General features: G+C 38.4%; 1 protein-coding gene across 1 annotated transcript in view; it reads right to left on the bottom strand.

Annotated features, from left to right (window-relative positions):
• Positions 1–14,632, bottom strand: part of NEB (nebulin) — a 211,725-nt gene that overhangs the window by 178,416 nt on the left and 18,677 nt on the right. The window contains exons 9-22 of the mRNA XM_047083946.1: positions 12,016–12,120; positions 11,278–11,385; positions 8,660–8,776; positions 6,455–6,559; positions 6,261–6,368; positions 6,059–6,163; positions 5,563–5,661; positions 4,393–4,497; positions 3,311–3,418; positions 3,112–3,225; positions 1,600–1,701; positions 1,391–1,498; positions 1,197–1,301; positions 70–168 (exon numbers count right to left, since the gene is read on the bottom strand). Of these exons, the coding sequence (XP_046939902.1) occupies positions 70–168; positions 1,197–1,301; positions 1,391–1,498; positions 1,600–1,701; positions 3,112–3,225; positions 3,311–3,418; positions 4,393–4,497; positions 5,563–5,661; positions 6,059–6,163; positions 6,261–6,368; positions 6,455–6,559; positions 8,660–8,776; positions 11,278–11,385; positions 12,016–12,120 (1,488 nt within the window). The remainder of the gene's footprint in view (positions 1–69; positions 169–1,196; positions 1,302–1,390; positions 1,499–1,599; positions 1,702–3,111; positions 3,226–3,310; positions 3,419–4,392; positions 4,498–5,562; positions 5,662–6,058; positions 6,164–6,260; positions 6,369–6,454; positions 6,560–8,659; positions 8,777–11,277; positions 11,386–12,015; positions 12,121–14,632) is intronic.

Here is a 14,632-nt window from a genome sequence, read left to right as displayed (position 1 = left end):
GAAAATGCTTCTATTTCAAAGAAACACAGCATTCCAGGTCACTCACACTTGCACAAACAGGGCACTTACGTCGCTAAGCTGTTTTGTGTTGAGCTGGGCTTGCAGCAGTACAGGAGTATCAGTGACGGCTGTGAATTTAGTCTTATCTGGGTGAACTTTGTATGTATGCTAGAAAAAAAGGTTCTTGAATGAAATTTCATAATGTATCTTTATATTCTTGTTCATATACATGCTAACATATAAAAAATTTCCAGTCAAACATAGAGTTTACTTCCTAAAAACTTGGTTGATATGTTTTCACTTCTTCTCTCTCTCTCTCTCTCTCTCTCTCTCTCTCTCTCTCTCTCTCTCTCCTGAAGTTGCCTCTAAACTGGCCTCCCTGCTGCAATTTAGCAACCAGATTAATCTTCCTCCTATTGAAGCCTTACAATGGCTCTCCATTGCACATGTCTTCACTCTAAATTGTACCCTGGCTGATGAACCCTACTCTACAGAATCCACCCCCAACTTCATCTGTTACCATTTCACCTCTTCCTACTGTCCCTCCCTCCAGTACACTTCAGCCACCTCATCCTTTCAATTCCTTGTTCTTTGCTTAGACTGTTTTTCCGGTTGCTCTCACCTTGATCTTGGCCTGGCTGCACTTTCCTGCCTTAGATCCTCCTTGAGCACCTGGTCTATGGTGCCCATCCAGTCTCTCTCTCCCACATCATCCTATTTTAATTCTATAGCATCATTCTACATGGGTTGTTTTACCATTGTCTGATATCTTTTTTAAGTTTCTGTGCTCTTTATTTTCTGCCTATCCCGGTAAAATGCATGCTTCCCAAGAGGCAGCCCATCTTGTCCCCTCTTCTCCCCCAGCACCAAGGACAGTGTCTGACACAAGCTAGCTCCTCATGTAAATTTGTTAAATGAATGAACACCTATGTCTCATAAATCTCCCTATTTTCCCTTACTCCCCAAACCATGTATATATAAACTAGTGGACATAAAGATTTCTAAAACCCAAGATATTTTCATAACAAATAGTTTTCTTCACAGTAATTTTTGTGCTCTCCAATTCCACCCCAAATTTAAAATTTAACATCTCCTGCTAATCACTAGATGTTAGCATTGAAACTCCTGCTAAAATTACCACTAGATGGCACAAGAATCCCAAACCCAATTTTAAGAATTCAGGGCAGCTGACTTACATCTTTGCACTGGTCTAGCTTCTTAATTGCTTCATATTCTTGCGTTATTGTCTGAGGGAAATAACATTTCCCTTTATCTTCTTCATATTCTGCTTTGTAATTTTTCTAGAATAAGAAAGAATAAAAATGGGTCATGGTTATTATTGCCCCCAAATAATATCACTGAGAGGCATGGATATTTGTCTTCAACTTACGTCACTGTTTTGTGCTGAAACTTTCATGCAGTGTATTTGATATGGGTCCTCGGAGCTGCCTACATAATGTCCCAAAACATTCTGTACATATGAATCTTTGTATTTAGCCTGAAAGAGAAAACATATTGACAAATATGTCAATTACATATGTTATTTGTCAAATGGTAAAAAAGCCCCGAAACCCCAGGGGTAACCATGGCCTTTCGAACCTCACTGAAGTTCTTCAGCAGAGTGTCAAGTTGATATTTGGGGGTCTCACAGTAGTTCATGCTCTTTGCTTTTGTCTTCTCATAGTTTTCTTTGTATAATCTCTGTCAAAGGAAAAAGAAAAACAATGATAAAAAATATGTATCTCATGATATAAAAGCCATTCTCATCATTGCTATACTTAACCAAAAAGGCAAATTTTGTATTTTTTCAGTATTTTCCATGAAGCAAAAAAAGTAGAATGAATATGGTAGAGGCTCATGTCTTGTATAATCTAGGCTGCTAGTAACTATATATATGCTTATATTATTTATCCTAACATTTCTCCACCAGAATAAACTAGAATATACCAATCCTGCTCTCTAAGCAATTTTTTATCTTAAAATAATTCTTTCCAGGGGCACCTGGGTGGCTCAGTTGGTTAGGCAACTGACCAGCTCAGGTCATGATCTCCCGGTTTGTGGGTTCGAGCCTCGCATCGGACTCTGTGCTGATAGCTCAGAGCCTGGAACCTGCTTCGGATTCTGTGTCTTCCCCCCCTCTCTCTACCCCTCCCCTGCTCACGCTCTGTGACTCTCTGTCTCTCAATAATAAATAAATGTTAAAAAAAATTTTAAATAATTCTTTCCATTTGAATGTGTTTGAAGGAAAATGGATTTTTTAAATAGTGCAAAATTAGGTAAAAGGTAGAAGGTGGACCTTAGATACTCAGGCACAGTCCTAGGAAAGTATTCAGTTCAGCACTCGATGAAAATACATTTTATAACACCTTTGGAAGTTGGATTTTCTCATTGAAATCTAATATTTTTCTTTATAGTAATAATGCACAAAAAGATTTTTTTCCATTTTGTTGTAGGTAGCATGTATTTCTACACATTCTCAATTCTCCCAGATAGAAATCCAAAAATATACTCAATAAAAATAAAAATATTTATTAATGATACAGAATAGGGAGTTTTTCCTTTATGCCATGAATTAGAGAGGCAATTTTTGTAAAGAGTTTTATTTTATTTTGGATATTTTAGTCTTTAAAATGAGATCTATATTTTATAAAATTTTTATTTTATAAAATAAAATACTTTGTTCTTGAGGTTATGCTTCATCTAGTTTTCCTACTTTGTCTTTAGCCTGATTTTCTCACTTCTTTCCTTTAATTTTTTCTGTATGTATTTTTGCAAAGCGCCTTAGATCAGATCATGACAGAATAAATATGTACTTATGGGTACTGAGATATTAAGCCCATTTCTAGAAAAACAATAAAGAAAATGCTATTGCTAGTATCTTTTCCCCTTAAGAAAACAGGGCATTAAAGAGATTAAGGAAACATTTACAATATTCACTGGTATCTCAAAGTACAGAATGAAGAGCTTAATCATCTTTTACCACTGGGTTTTCATGTTTGATTTGTTATCTTGAATCTGAGATTTCACTTGGGCTAACATCCCACCCAAAGTTATATTAAACTGTAAGTACAACCACATCTGAAAATGAGGGTGATTCACAAAGACACTCACATCACTCTGGTTTTTGGCCGTCTTCAAAGAGTGCAGCATCTTGGGATCGTCATGAATGCTGAGGGCTCCAATCATTTTCCCTTTGTTTTTCTCATAGTCTTTCTTGTACATCACCTGTAAAGACATCACACATGCCAGAGCCCACCCATTGGGAAATGTCAGTGAGGGCGCCCTGCCCAGGTGCCCAGGCCACACTCACATCGCTGGCAATCCTGCTGTTGGCTTTGGCTGCCAGCAGGGGAATGGCGTCCACTTTGATGTCAAACTTCTTTGCTTTGCTCTTCTCCCAGTCTTGCTTATAGACATTCTGGAAAGAAAAATTTTAACAAAGGAATTGGTAAAAATGACATGCATGTTATAACACTTTAAAGACAAAGGAATATCTCAGTACTCTTAGTATGAATGAAATAAATGGATCATTTTCATTGTTCAGAAAATCGTGCATATTTTAGGTATTTCTCCTCAAGCTAAAGCTTCGAATTTTCCAAGATCAAGATTTTGTGCTCTTCATTAGAATCATTCATCAAATTAACCTAATTCTAGTTACCATACTAATATTTGATCCTAACATGGAGTATTTCGCAGAGTGGCACAAATATTCTATAGTTAATTTACTTTTTAGGATCTAAAGATAACACTTTAGTTTGATCTCAAAGTCCTTTGAAAAGATTATTTCCTGAATCATTACAATACTCATTGATGCTGGATAATCTTAGCACTTATTTACAGAATTGTTGAAGAAATTGAGATCTCCCCTACAAGGCGAATTTGACTTTTCTATAAAATTAAGTTTTGAAAATGAAAAATAGCAACAGACACCTGGTCTTATGCCTTCTGAATACACTATATCTTAGTGCAAGTTCTCTTACATGTAGAAATAAGCACCATTTGTGTAAAAATAGGGACATTAAACCTCTGAGGAGTAAATAAAATGAAATTATATCTAAAAAATGAGGTCCTGGATGAAAATTATTGCACAGTATAAATGAATGTGTGTCTAAAAGATCTAACATTATCATTTGCAATTAAACATACATGAGTGATGGCATTTTGAGGGTTGATTAAAACATATTAAGATTGTCTAATTGTATGAAGCTACTAACAATGTTGCTACCCACATTTATAAGGGGAGTTCAAAGATATGTGGGCAGAGGCATAGGAACATGAAACAAATGTTAAATATTCTTCCCATCTTTAATGAAATGTTTTTTCAGTGAAGCAATCCAGAAATAAAAACACAGGTTGTCAGGATATTCCATAGCATAGCACACAGGAACTTACATCACTCAGGTTATAGGCATTGACTTTGTGTTGGATGAAGGCAGGAGTATCTGGAGGTATGTGGCACTTGAACTTTTCGTTTTCATGTTTCGCTTTGTAGTTCAGCTGAGAGAGAGAGAGAGAGAGAGAGAGAGAGAGAGAGAGAGAGAGATAGAAAGGGACAGAGAGACAGGCAATAAGGGATACAATTAGTTCTGAAGAAGAATTGTTCCAAAATACAAAAATTTTGTGTGGTACATTTCATAAAATAAAACGTAAAATATGTTTTGATAAATAACAACTGACAATGTTGTTAAGATCAAGAGAGAAGTCTAGAGCTAGGGTAGGCCTCCATTGACAACCTGTGTGCTGAACACATGATGGCTAATGTTGGTTACCATGGTAGAACTGTCCTGGAAGGAGGTGGCTCTTTCATATATGCTTCGTCTCCATGCATATCACAATCAGCCCCCAGAATCAGTAGATCCTGAGAGTCACAGCCCTTTCTTTCTTTTTATTGTCAATGCTCATGTATTGGAGAACTTATATCTCCTCACATCCATTACAGTTAGTTAATACTCTTATCTGAAGACTTTATTTCTGGATATAAATCTACTGGGATTACTTTTATTATTTTATTTTGTTTTAACACAAGCTTGGAGGTTCATGCTTAAAACTCATGTGATAAAACTTATCTCAAAGACTCCATTTTCTAAAAACTTATTTGAGAGAGAGAAATCCCCTGTATTGAATATCTGCTCTGGGTCAGGGTATTTACTATGCACATATCTCCTTTTATTTACTCTTCAAAACAACCACAAATTATAAAAGGGAAATATGAGGCAAACTGAAGTTAAACGATTTGCCTGTGATGTCAGGTCATAAATGACAGAGGTACAATTTGAATCAAGTTTTGTCTGACTCAAAAACTCATGGTCTTTTCCAGTGTGGTAAGCTACATTAGTTTCCCTTATAGAACCATTTCGCTATAATTGTTATCCATCCAAGAAGATGCAAGGCAACTAAATAAGGAACTATTTTAGGTGATTACAAATATATACAAGTTAAATTTGCTAAAACTGAAATAGTCTTTTTTTTTTTGTAAATGTGGCAAGTCACTGGATTTTATATATGGAGTTGTGAGATGTTATCCCTCATAATTGGATTTCTTGAACATTTAGTTGAACTTACATCACTCAGTTGTTTGGAATTGACTTGGGCTTGCACCAGAACGGGAGAGTCCGTGACTTGAGTGAATTTTGTCTTATCTGGATGGACTTTGTAGGTGTGCTGTGGAGCAAAAAAGGAATAGTTTCAGCAGTCAAATCCAAGTTGACCTGTAGACCAGGCAAGCAGAAGCATTGCCCAAAACAAAAGAAACTTGTAGTTAATAAAACACATGGTTCTTTTCTCATTAGACTGCAGTGTCTTTGAGAGATGCCTTCACACTGTACAAGAAACTTTCTCATTCTTCACATTTCTGATAACTCTTCTTGGGGGAAATGAACTAGAATTAGCTCTTGAAATGTATTGGTGACCACAGGGGAAAACAGTTTACTACCAAATAAGTTTTGTTTCTTATAATTTCCTTGCCTGCATGTACTTGAAAAGTGTTAAAATTTTAACTATCTCTTGACCACTGAGGCTATGGAGGTCAGGACGTTCAAAGTTCATGCTACGGACTTACATCTTTACATTGATCTAGTTTCTTGATTGCTTCATATTCTTGAGTTATGGTCTGGGGGAAGAAGCCCTTGCCTCTGTCTTCTTCATATTCTGCTTTGTAGTTTTTCTATGAGGAAAAGACATCAGACATAAGGATGCAACCATTTTATTCATGCCCTAAAGATGTGTTCATTGGAAAGCTAAACAATGGTCTTACAACTTACATCACTGTTTTGAGCTGAGACTTTCATGCAGTGTGTGTGATATGGATCCTCAAAGCTGCCTACATAATGTCCCAAAACATTCTTTACGTAGGAATCTTTGTACTTAGTCTGAAAGACAAAACATATTTCATGTATTGATTGGGGGGAATAATGGATCTTTTCTTAACACAGGAAGTAACCACGGGATTGCTTACGTCACTAGTGAAGTTCTGCAGAACTGTATCAAGTTGAAATTTGGGGGTTTCGCAGTAATTTATGCTCTTTGCCTTAGTCTTTTCATAGTTTTCTTTGTATAGTTTCTGTCAAAGAAAAAAAAATCTGTTAAAATAGATTCCTGTCACTCCTACACTGATTATAACACTTGTATTTCCCAACACTAAACAAAAGAAGCAGAAAAAAGATATCGCCTGTCAACTGTCTTAAAAACGGATAATCAAACATTGGGGTGTTGTGAATAAGTTTCTTCTATTAGTAATTACTGTAAAGCTTAGGCTTTTAACATTCACCAAAAAAAAAAAAAAGAAAAATCAAGAAACCAGAATGCTGCCTCAGACCAAGCCCTTAGTTGTGGAGTTTGGGTGTATTTTGGAACTCCTACTTCCTCTATGCCCCAACTCACACACGTCCCTCACTGACAGTGCCACAACAGAGAGGACTATTCTGAGCAGCAGTGATTTTTTTTTTTTTAACAAACATGCATGAAAAAGTTTAGTATACGTTGAGAAAGTCTCTCTTCCTCCTTCTACCAAGGGAAAATGCCTTACTATACAGATAATATATCTTAAAATTAAGGTATATACAAGAACTTGGATCATGAACCTGCTCACTCTTCTCTGCTAGGATTTAAATTTAGCTCTAACAGTAACAACTGTTGGATTTTATTTTATTTTTTTAACATTTACCCATTTTTGAGAGACAAACAGAGACAGAGTATGAGTGGAGGAAGGGTAGAGAGAGAGGGAGACACAGAATCTGAAGCAGGCTCCAGGCTCTAAGCTGTCAGCACCGAGCCCAACGCAGGGCTCAAACTCACGAACTGTGAGATCAAGACCTGAGCTGAAATTGGACTCAACCGACTAAGCCACCCAGGTGTCCCTACAACTATTGGATTTTAAAGGCACACTGATAAAGTGGGCTATTGTCACTTTCTCATGTTGGGTTTTGAAATTGTAAATGGTGCAATTCAGTTTTTATATTTTTATATTGTTCTCTTTATCAACAAAGTAGATTTGGACCTGTGCTTTTATATGCTTGATAAAGATGATCTTCATTTAGGAAACAGGAGACAGGCTTTGCATTAATTTCCCAACAGAGCTATGTGGACAGACCCACTGACACCTTCTCACCTGCCACTCCACTCACCCCATTCCTCAATCACATGTATGCATCTCTACAGTGCTGACTGAATTCAAGGGACAAAGAAAAGATAACTAACCTGCAAAGAGAACCATGTTTCATCCTCAAATATTAGGAAAGCTTAACACAATGTAACTCTAAGGGAAAAACTCAACTGATCACATGTTCAGTCTCTTATATAGTCAAAGTGGTTTTGGGCTGTTAGTCTCTTAATATGCCAGTTCTCACTTATCTATTTAAAAAAAATTTTTTTTCAACGTTTATTTATTTTTGGGACAGAGAGAGACAGAGCATGAACAGGGGAGGGGCAGAGAGAGAGGGAGACACAGAATCGGAAACAGGCTCCAGGCTCTGAGCCATCAGCCCAGAGCCCGACGCGGGGCTCGAACTCACAGACCACGAGATCGTGACCTGGCTGAAGTCGGACGCTTAGCCGACTGCGCCACCCAGGCGCCCCTCACTTATCTATTTTAAATGTAATTGGATTGGTCAGGCTTTTATTTCCACAAGTAGAAATTCCTGTGAAGACTTAAGGAGCCATCTTTTAAGTCATGCTGTCTGCAAATGATGGTTTCTAGGGCCAGCATCTGCACAGAAAATGGTGGTGGTGAGGGGGAAAAGCTGTGAAACACAGGACACTGGTCTTCTCCCAGTGGCTCGAAGAACACAAGGGCAGGGTACACACACAACCTGATCCCTCTCTCTTGCCCCCCTCCCCTCCCCTTTCAAAGTCTCCTCCTGTCTGTGTCAAAATCACATGTATCTCCTACAACCTGCTCTTTGATCATATAGAAGCACCAGGGCCTATAAGCAAACGAAGATTTCTCTGCCATTGAACTAAATCCACAGAACCCCCAAAATGGACATACATCATACTCAGAGGCATTTATGTCTTCCTGCGGTTAAACAGTTTCAGGGAAACTGCTACACTAGAATCATAAAGTATTTGCAAAGTTATATTTGCATTTAGCCATAGAAGGAGAGAAATTTCACCTCTCTGGCAGCTAAGGTGGAAAAACACTTTTTGACAAGAATGTACTTACATCACTCAGGGCATTTCCTGCTGCCTTCAGCTGCTTGAGCAGTGGGTTCTCTGAAGCAGGAAGTACATTATAATCTGCTTTTCCTTTATTCTTTTCATAGTCTTCTTTGTATTTTACCTGTAGGAGCGAAATAAAGTGATAAAGTAACTCTCTGGGTTATTTTTGCTCTTGTCTCTATTATGGATATTACGACATAGTTCCACAAATCAACTTTCTAGAAAAGTGACAGCTTGACATTTTACAAACAAAATACTCATAGTAACTCATAACAGTAGCAGAGGAGCTGCATAAATTTCCAGGATAACTTCCTGCCATTCATTTATTCATTCAAAAACATCCATAAGGTATCAATTACGTGCTGGCTCTGAGACAGGTGCAAGGAAGAATAACATATAGTCCCTGCCCTCAAAGACAGAGATAGCCACACAAATAATGACAATGCATCATGTCCCAGACACTTACTGCTCCACAACCCTCATTGAGCTCTTAGCCTCTGGCTGCCTAACTTCCAACGTATTTTTAAAGAAAGCAAGCCTCAAGCATCATCAATCTACCCTTTAATGCCTCATCTATGACTGTGTGTAAGCATGTGTGTATTTAATGTACATGCAGAAGGAGGAGGAAGGGGCTGGAGGCTGGATGAAGGATGACAACCTCTCCTTTTCTTTCTGCCCCTCCTGCTTTACACCTTTAATTCCAGCTTTAGTAGAAGCTTTAAACAAGGGCTCAGAAGCCCCTGTCTGGAGCATGTCCAAAGGGAGAAGAACAAGAAATGGATCCTATTTCTTGATCCACAGTGCCAGCCATTTATTCCAGCAATATAACTATAGAATATAGGAACATTCAAAGAATCCTAGATAAACTACTAACATTTGAGAACCTTGAAAAACAGACATAACCAGCTTGGTATCCAAAGGCAGGAGATACACAACTGAAACACAGGTGCACTATCCCCTGTAGCACACAAAGAAGACTCATAGGGAATACACTACAGGAATGAAAGACATAACCTTTCTCTAGTATAGAATTATGTGCTTCATTGAAAAGTGGAAACAACCAGAAAAGGAGTTCACCACACCCTCCTATCTTCCTACTTGTATCTGGGATATGTGGTCTCCTCTCCTGTTTATGGATGAATTGTCAAGACCCATGGCAAAGTTACCCCTCTTGTTAAGCACCAGAATGCTTCCCTTTTCACCTACTCAAGGGCATTACTTCAGCCACTCTTCCCTCCTCAGACATCATCACGTTTTCCCCCCACACTGGATTTTTTTTCCATCAGCATAGAAACATGGTGTCTTTGTCTCCAATCTTAAAAGAACCCCCTCTTCATCCACATATCCTTCAGCTACTACCCCATTTTCTTCTTTTCCTTTCAGGAAAATACTTTTAAAAACTTGAGTATACTTACACTTTTCTATTTCTCTCTTCTCATCCACTCATGAGCCCTCTCTAAGCAGACTCAACCAAATTGCTCTTGTTAAGTTCACCAGAGACCACCTATTGGTAAATTCACTTCAGAAACATTTGACACAACTGATCACTCTCTTCACTCACTTCCCACTTTCTCTTGACTCTATTCCTACCTCACCTCGATGATGTGTTCACATAGAGATACTCCAGAGTTCAGTTCTCAGAGCTTTGGGTCTACACTTGCTCCCTCGATGGCCTCTAGTCTTATGACGTTAAATACTATCCATCTACTGATGACTCCCAAATTTATATAATCCTTCTGGATACCTCCCCAGAAACTTCAGACTCATACAATCAACTGTCCACTTAATATTTCCACTTGGATGTCTAAAAGACATCTCAAATCTTACATGTTGAAAGCTGAGCTCATGTCTTCCCTGCAAAAATAATCATTCACTCTTTCCACATTCTTCTCTATCTTGATAAAGGGAAATCCCATCTATCTGGTTGCTTAGACCCAAACTTTCCTCACATATCCCACATCCAACCCAACAGCAAACTAGGTCAGCTCTACCTTTCAAAGTACATCTCATCACTTGCCTTGCCCCGTTCCTGATCCAAAACATCACTATTTTGCACCTGAATCCTGAAATAGCTTCCTAGATGATATGATCTTCCTGCTTTCACTGCTCCAGCAGAGCCAAGGCCAGGGTTTGAATCAAGTCTGATTGGCTTTGAAGTTTATGCTCTTTCTAGTGCTTTAGAATGCTAAGGACTCTATTTACCAAAGTCTACTCTATAGAGTATATGCATATCCATGAATTTGTCTATCTTGTCTGTGACTAGATTTTCACCAATTAGTAGGAAAATAAGAAAAATAATGGTAATGGTGAGTGTGGGAGTGTCCATATTCATATAAGGTCGCCAGTTGTCTTTTCTTGGGGGATCCTCCTATCTGAGAGGATAGCCTTTCTACTTGCAGGTATCAAAAGGTCATTTATGAAATATTAAAGATGGTTATTTAGTATTGTTAATGGTCACACACAGCCAAGTTTTTCAAAAATTGGTAGCCCTATTATAACCCCAGAATATTTCTTTTGTTGTTCCCCAAGAATGCTTTTTTCCCCATTATATACAAAAGCAAGAGTTATAGGAAATTCACCCACACTACGACCATCACGACAAATGAGAGCATCCCCTCATACCTTGCTAGCTGCCACCCCAGCTTGTTTATTCACTTTGTACTCTGGTGTTTCAGTCTGCATGAAGTAGATCTGGTCTTTCATACTCTCAAAGTCTTCTTGGTATTTCCTCTGTAAGACATTACACATACTGGAGAACTGCTGTGGGCATAGACTGTGCACAGGTTTCACATGGGAGGACAGGGGCTGGTGGGAGAAGTTACACAAAGCCGCTCCTCTTGGCTTACACAAGTCAGGTTACAATGAGAGAATGCAGTGCCATCACAAAAACAATTAGCAACTTAACAGAGATTTGGAGCAATTATAATAGGCTGAAAACCAGCCTTCAAGAAGGAGCTCTAAAAGGCCAGGGGCAGAGAACTTAAGAGAAAAGAGAGTGTTTTTCAGTGAAGAAAATCAGGGAAGAAACTAATCAGTTTCATAAATGTACTGTTTGGGCTCCCCAGGCAAAGAATAAATTTAAAAGGGCCCCCTTAACCTGTACTCACTTTGAAACTGTATTGTTCATATGAAAATTGAGGCATGAATAATGGAATCTGATCAAAGCAGTATTTCTCAAAAGGAAAGAGAGAGAGGGGAATTTCTTTCTTGATAGGAACTCTATACAGATCTTACCCCCATGAAGGGGTACCCGGACTCTAATGTTCTGGTACCACTTTAGATGCAGCTGAGGGTCTGAAGTCATAAAAGAAAGGGTCACACTTTCAACCTAAGAACATCTGGTCATTCCTTCCTACTTACTGTGCTGATATTATCAGCATTCATTCTGGCGGTTGCAATTTCAAAGCAAGGTGTCTCACTCCACTTGCCTTTGACTTTATTTTCATAGTCTTCCTTGTATTTGTTCTAGGAGAAAAAAAAGATGAAATATAGAAAATATAGAAATTGACAAATAGGATAGAAAACTAAGTGGTAATGGGCAGCTTAAAAAAATTTTTTTTTAACTTAAAACATATCTTGACTATGGTCCTTAAGTTCTTAATAGATGTCTTCAAATGTTCCAGGATAGTATCAATTTACCCAACAAAAAAGTTGGGCGAGAGGGTAGAGGTAATAACTGACCACCTTCCTGTTGAGTCTGGGAACTTAGTTCATTCAAAACTTATAGATGTTCCCTGATGTTTGAGGGAGGAGACTCAGGAGCATCCTCCACTTATATTTCAGAGTTATAATAAAACCACTCAACCCACATTTCCATGCCAGATGAAATTAGCCATAAATTTCTGAGATTTACCAAAACTTCTAATTATCCAGAAAGGAATGCCACCACAAAATTTGGCTTGAAGGCTAATGAATAACACTTTCCAATTTAGACTTGAAGAAATTTTAATGAGAACTCGTAAGTAATTCAAAAATTGCCCCATCTTATTCACAAACACCATTCCACCTGAACCCCAGGCTGTGAGCAGCCTTGAGAGGAATTATGTCTTCTTTATGTTTATATCCTCGGAATCTAACACAAAATGCATCACACAAAAGTGACCTCATAAATGCATGTCCAACAAAACTAAACTGAACTAAGCCCATGATATGTGGCTTCAAACTGCCTTGGCCTAGAGTGTTCTTAAAATAAAATTAGGGGCACCTGGGTGGCTCAGTCAGTTAAGCGTCTGGCTTTGGCTCAGGTCATGATCTCATGGTTTGGGAGTTCAAGCCCTACATCAGGCTCTGTGCTGACAGCTCAGAGCCTGGAGCCTGCTTCAGAGTCTGCATCTCCCTCTCTCTCTGCCCCTTCCCCACTCAAATAAATAAACATCTCTCTCTCTCTCAAATAAATAAACATTTAAAAAATATATATGTTTAAAATAAAATTCAACCAGTCAATCCCAAACCTGGGCATATGAGCCAGAGCTGGGTTATAACAATTTCCCCTTCTTGGCTCATAGAAATGTGTTAACAACCAGTGAGTCTCAAAGTGTCTGCATGCCTACACCCCCACTTCACTCTTCAGGAAAAAAGAAAGTGATTTTCTGGTATACCTTCAACAGAACCAGTACCAAGGATGAGTGATATGCAAAGCCAGTGAGTGTGAGTTAAAGGATGCTCAGCCCTCTCTCAAATGCCTTTATCCATTCTTCTCAAGAGGCTAATACGCTAAATGCTAGCCAAGTGTTTTTCATAACTATAAATTTTAGATTCCTGGGATGGAGTTCAGAAGCTCTGGGCCCAAGACTAAAGTCCGTCATTACCAAAGATGTGGCTTAGCCTCTCCAAGTTTCAGGGTTCTTAACCACAGCACCGGCAATAATAATTCCATCCACAGAGGACTGTTGAAAAGTTTACATAAGTTTATACCCTGAAGAGTCCTTTGCAAACTCTTCAGTGCTAAACAAATGTACGGTATAATAATTATAACAATAATGTTGCCAACATTGCTAGCATAACAGAGTAAGAAACTCTGGAGAAAATTCTGTGTGTGTGTCTGTGTATGCACACGCATGTGTATTCTTCAGTGAAAATCTTTGTTGAGATAGTATTTACATTTAAGTGTCAATTTGCCTACTCTCTTCTTTGGAAGCTTTAAAAAATTGAAGTCAACTCTTTAGTCAGTCAAAACTGACTGAATTCAATTGGTCAAAATGGATTTTTTGATTTGCTGATTGCCCATAGAAGTATTTCTAATCTTTTTTGGCGAATAGACCTCTTCAGAAATCTGAGAAAGCTATAAAATGCCCATAAACACAACTTCAGAGGTTCTTGATGTATACACACCCCAGGTTAAGACCTCCAAATCCACATTTTTGGTGGAATACTGCCCTTTCTCTGCTTGCTGGCAAAGGAAGAGACCTTTAAGATTAGGGGATAGGGGCAATTGGACTTTGTGATAGGATTTAAAATTGAGAAGGCAGCAGATTCTCTTAATGAGATCCAAAAGTTGGGTTATTGTGAAGAAATAATTAGAATCACATATGTAGATTTGTTAAGAAAATTAAAATTCTTACATTGAGATGGATGTCTGATTTTTTAAAAGATATTAAAACAAGATGAAAAATAAGAGTACAAGACCATCCAGCACCCTCACCCAAAGTCCTTCCCCACTTCTTCCTCTTCATAAACCAGTCACCATAGAGTTGGATCTCTCACAATCCACCCCTGAGTATTCCCAAGTCTGGGAAGATTTTCATTGTAAGGAAAGAGGCTGGGGCTTGTTATCTATTGAGGAAGTTATGGCCTTCCCCTCCATCTATAGGTAGGAGAGGAGTTAAAAGGCTGAAGGCCTGCAACTTGAGGAATGAGAAGGAGAGTGAGGTATGTGTCTATGTGGTACCCCTCTGTCAACCAAGTGGTCTTATTCTATGAGTCTGGCAGCAAGGCCTGAGTACTTATGTGGTACACAGAGATTATTAGCCGTACCAGG

The sequence above is a fragment of the Lynx rufus genome, unplaced genomic scaffold (assembly GCF_022079265.1).
Source record: "Lynx rufus isolate CCGP_SWC_20201006 ecotype Redwood Valley unplaced genomic scaffold, mLynRuf1.p SCAF_2, whole genome shotgun sequence".
NCBI lineage: Eukaryota > Metazoa > Chordata > Mammalia > Carnivora > Felidae > Lynx > Lynx rufus.
This window is presented reverse-complemented; position numbering and strand designations above follow the sequence as displayed.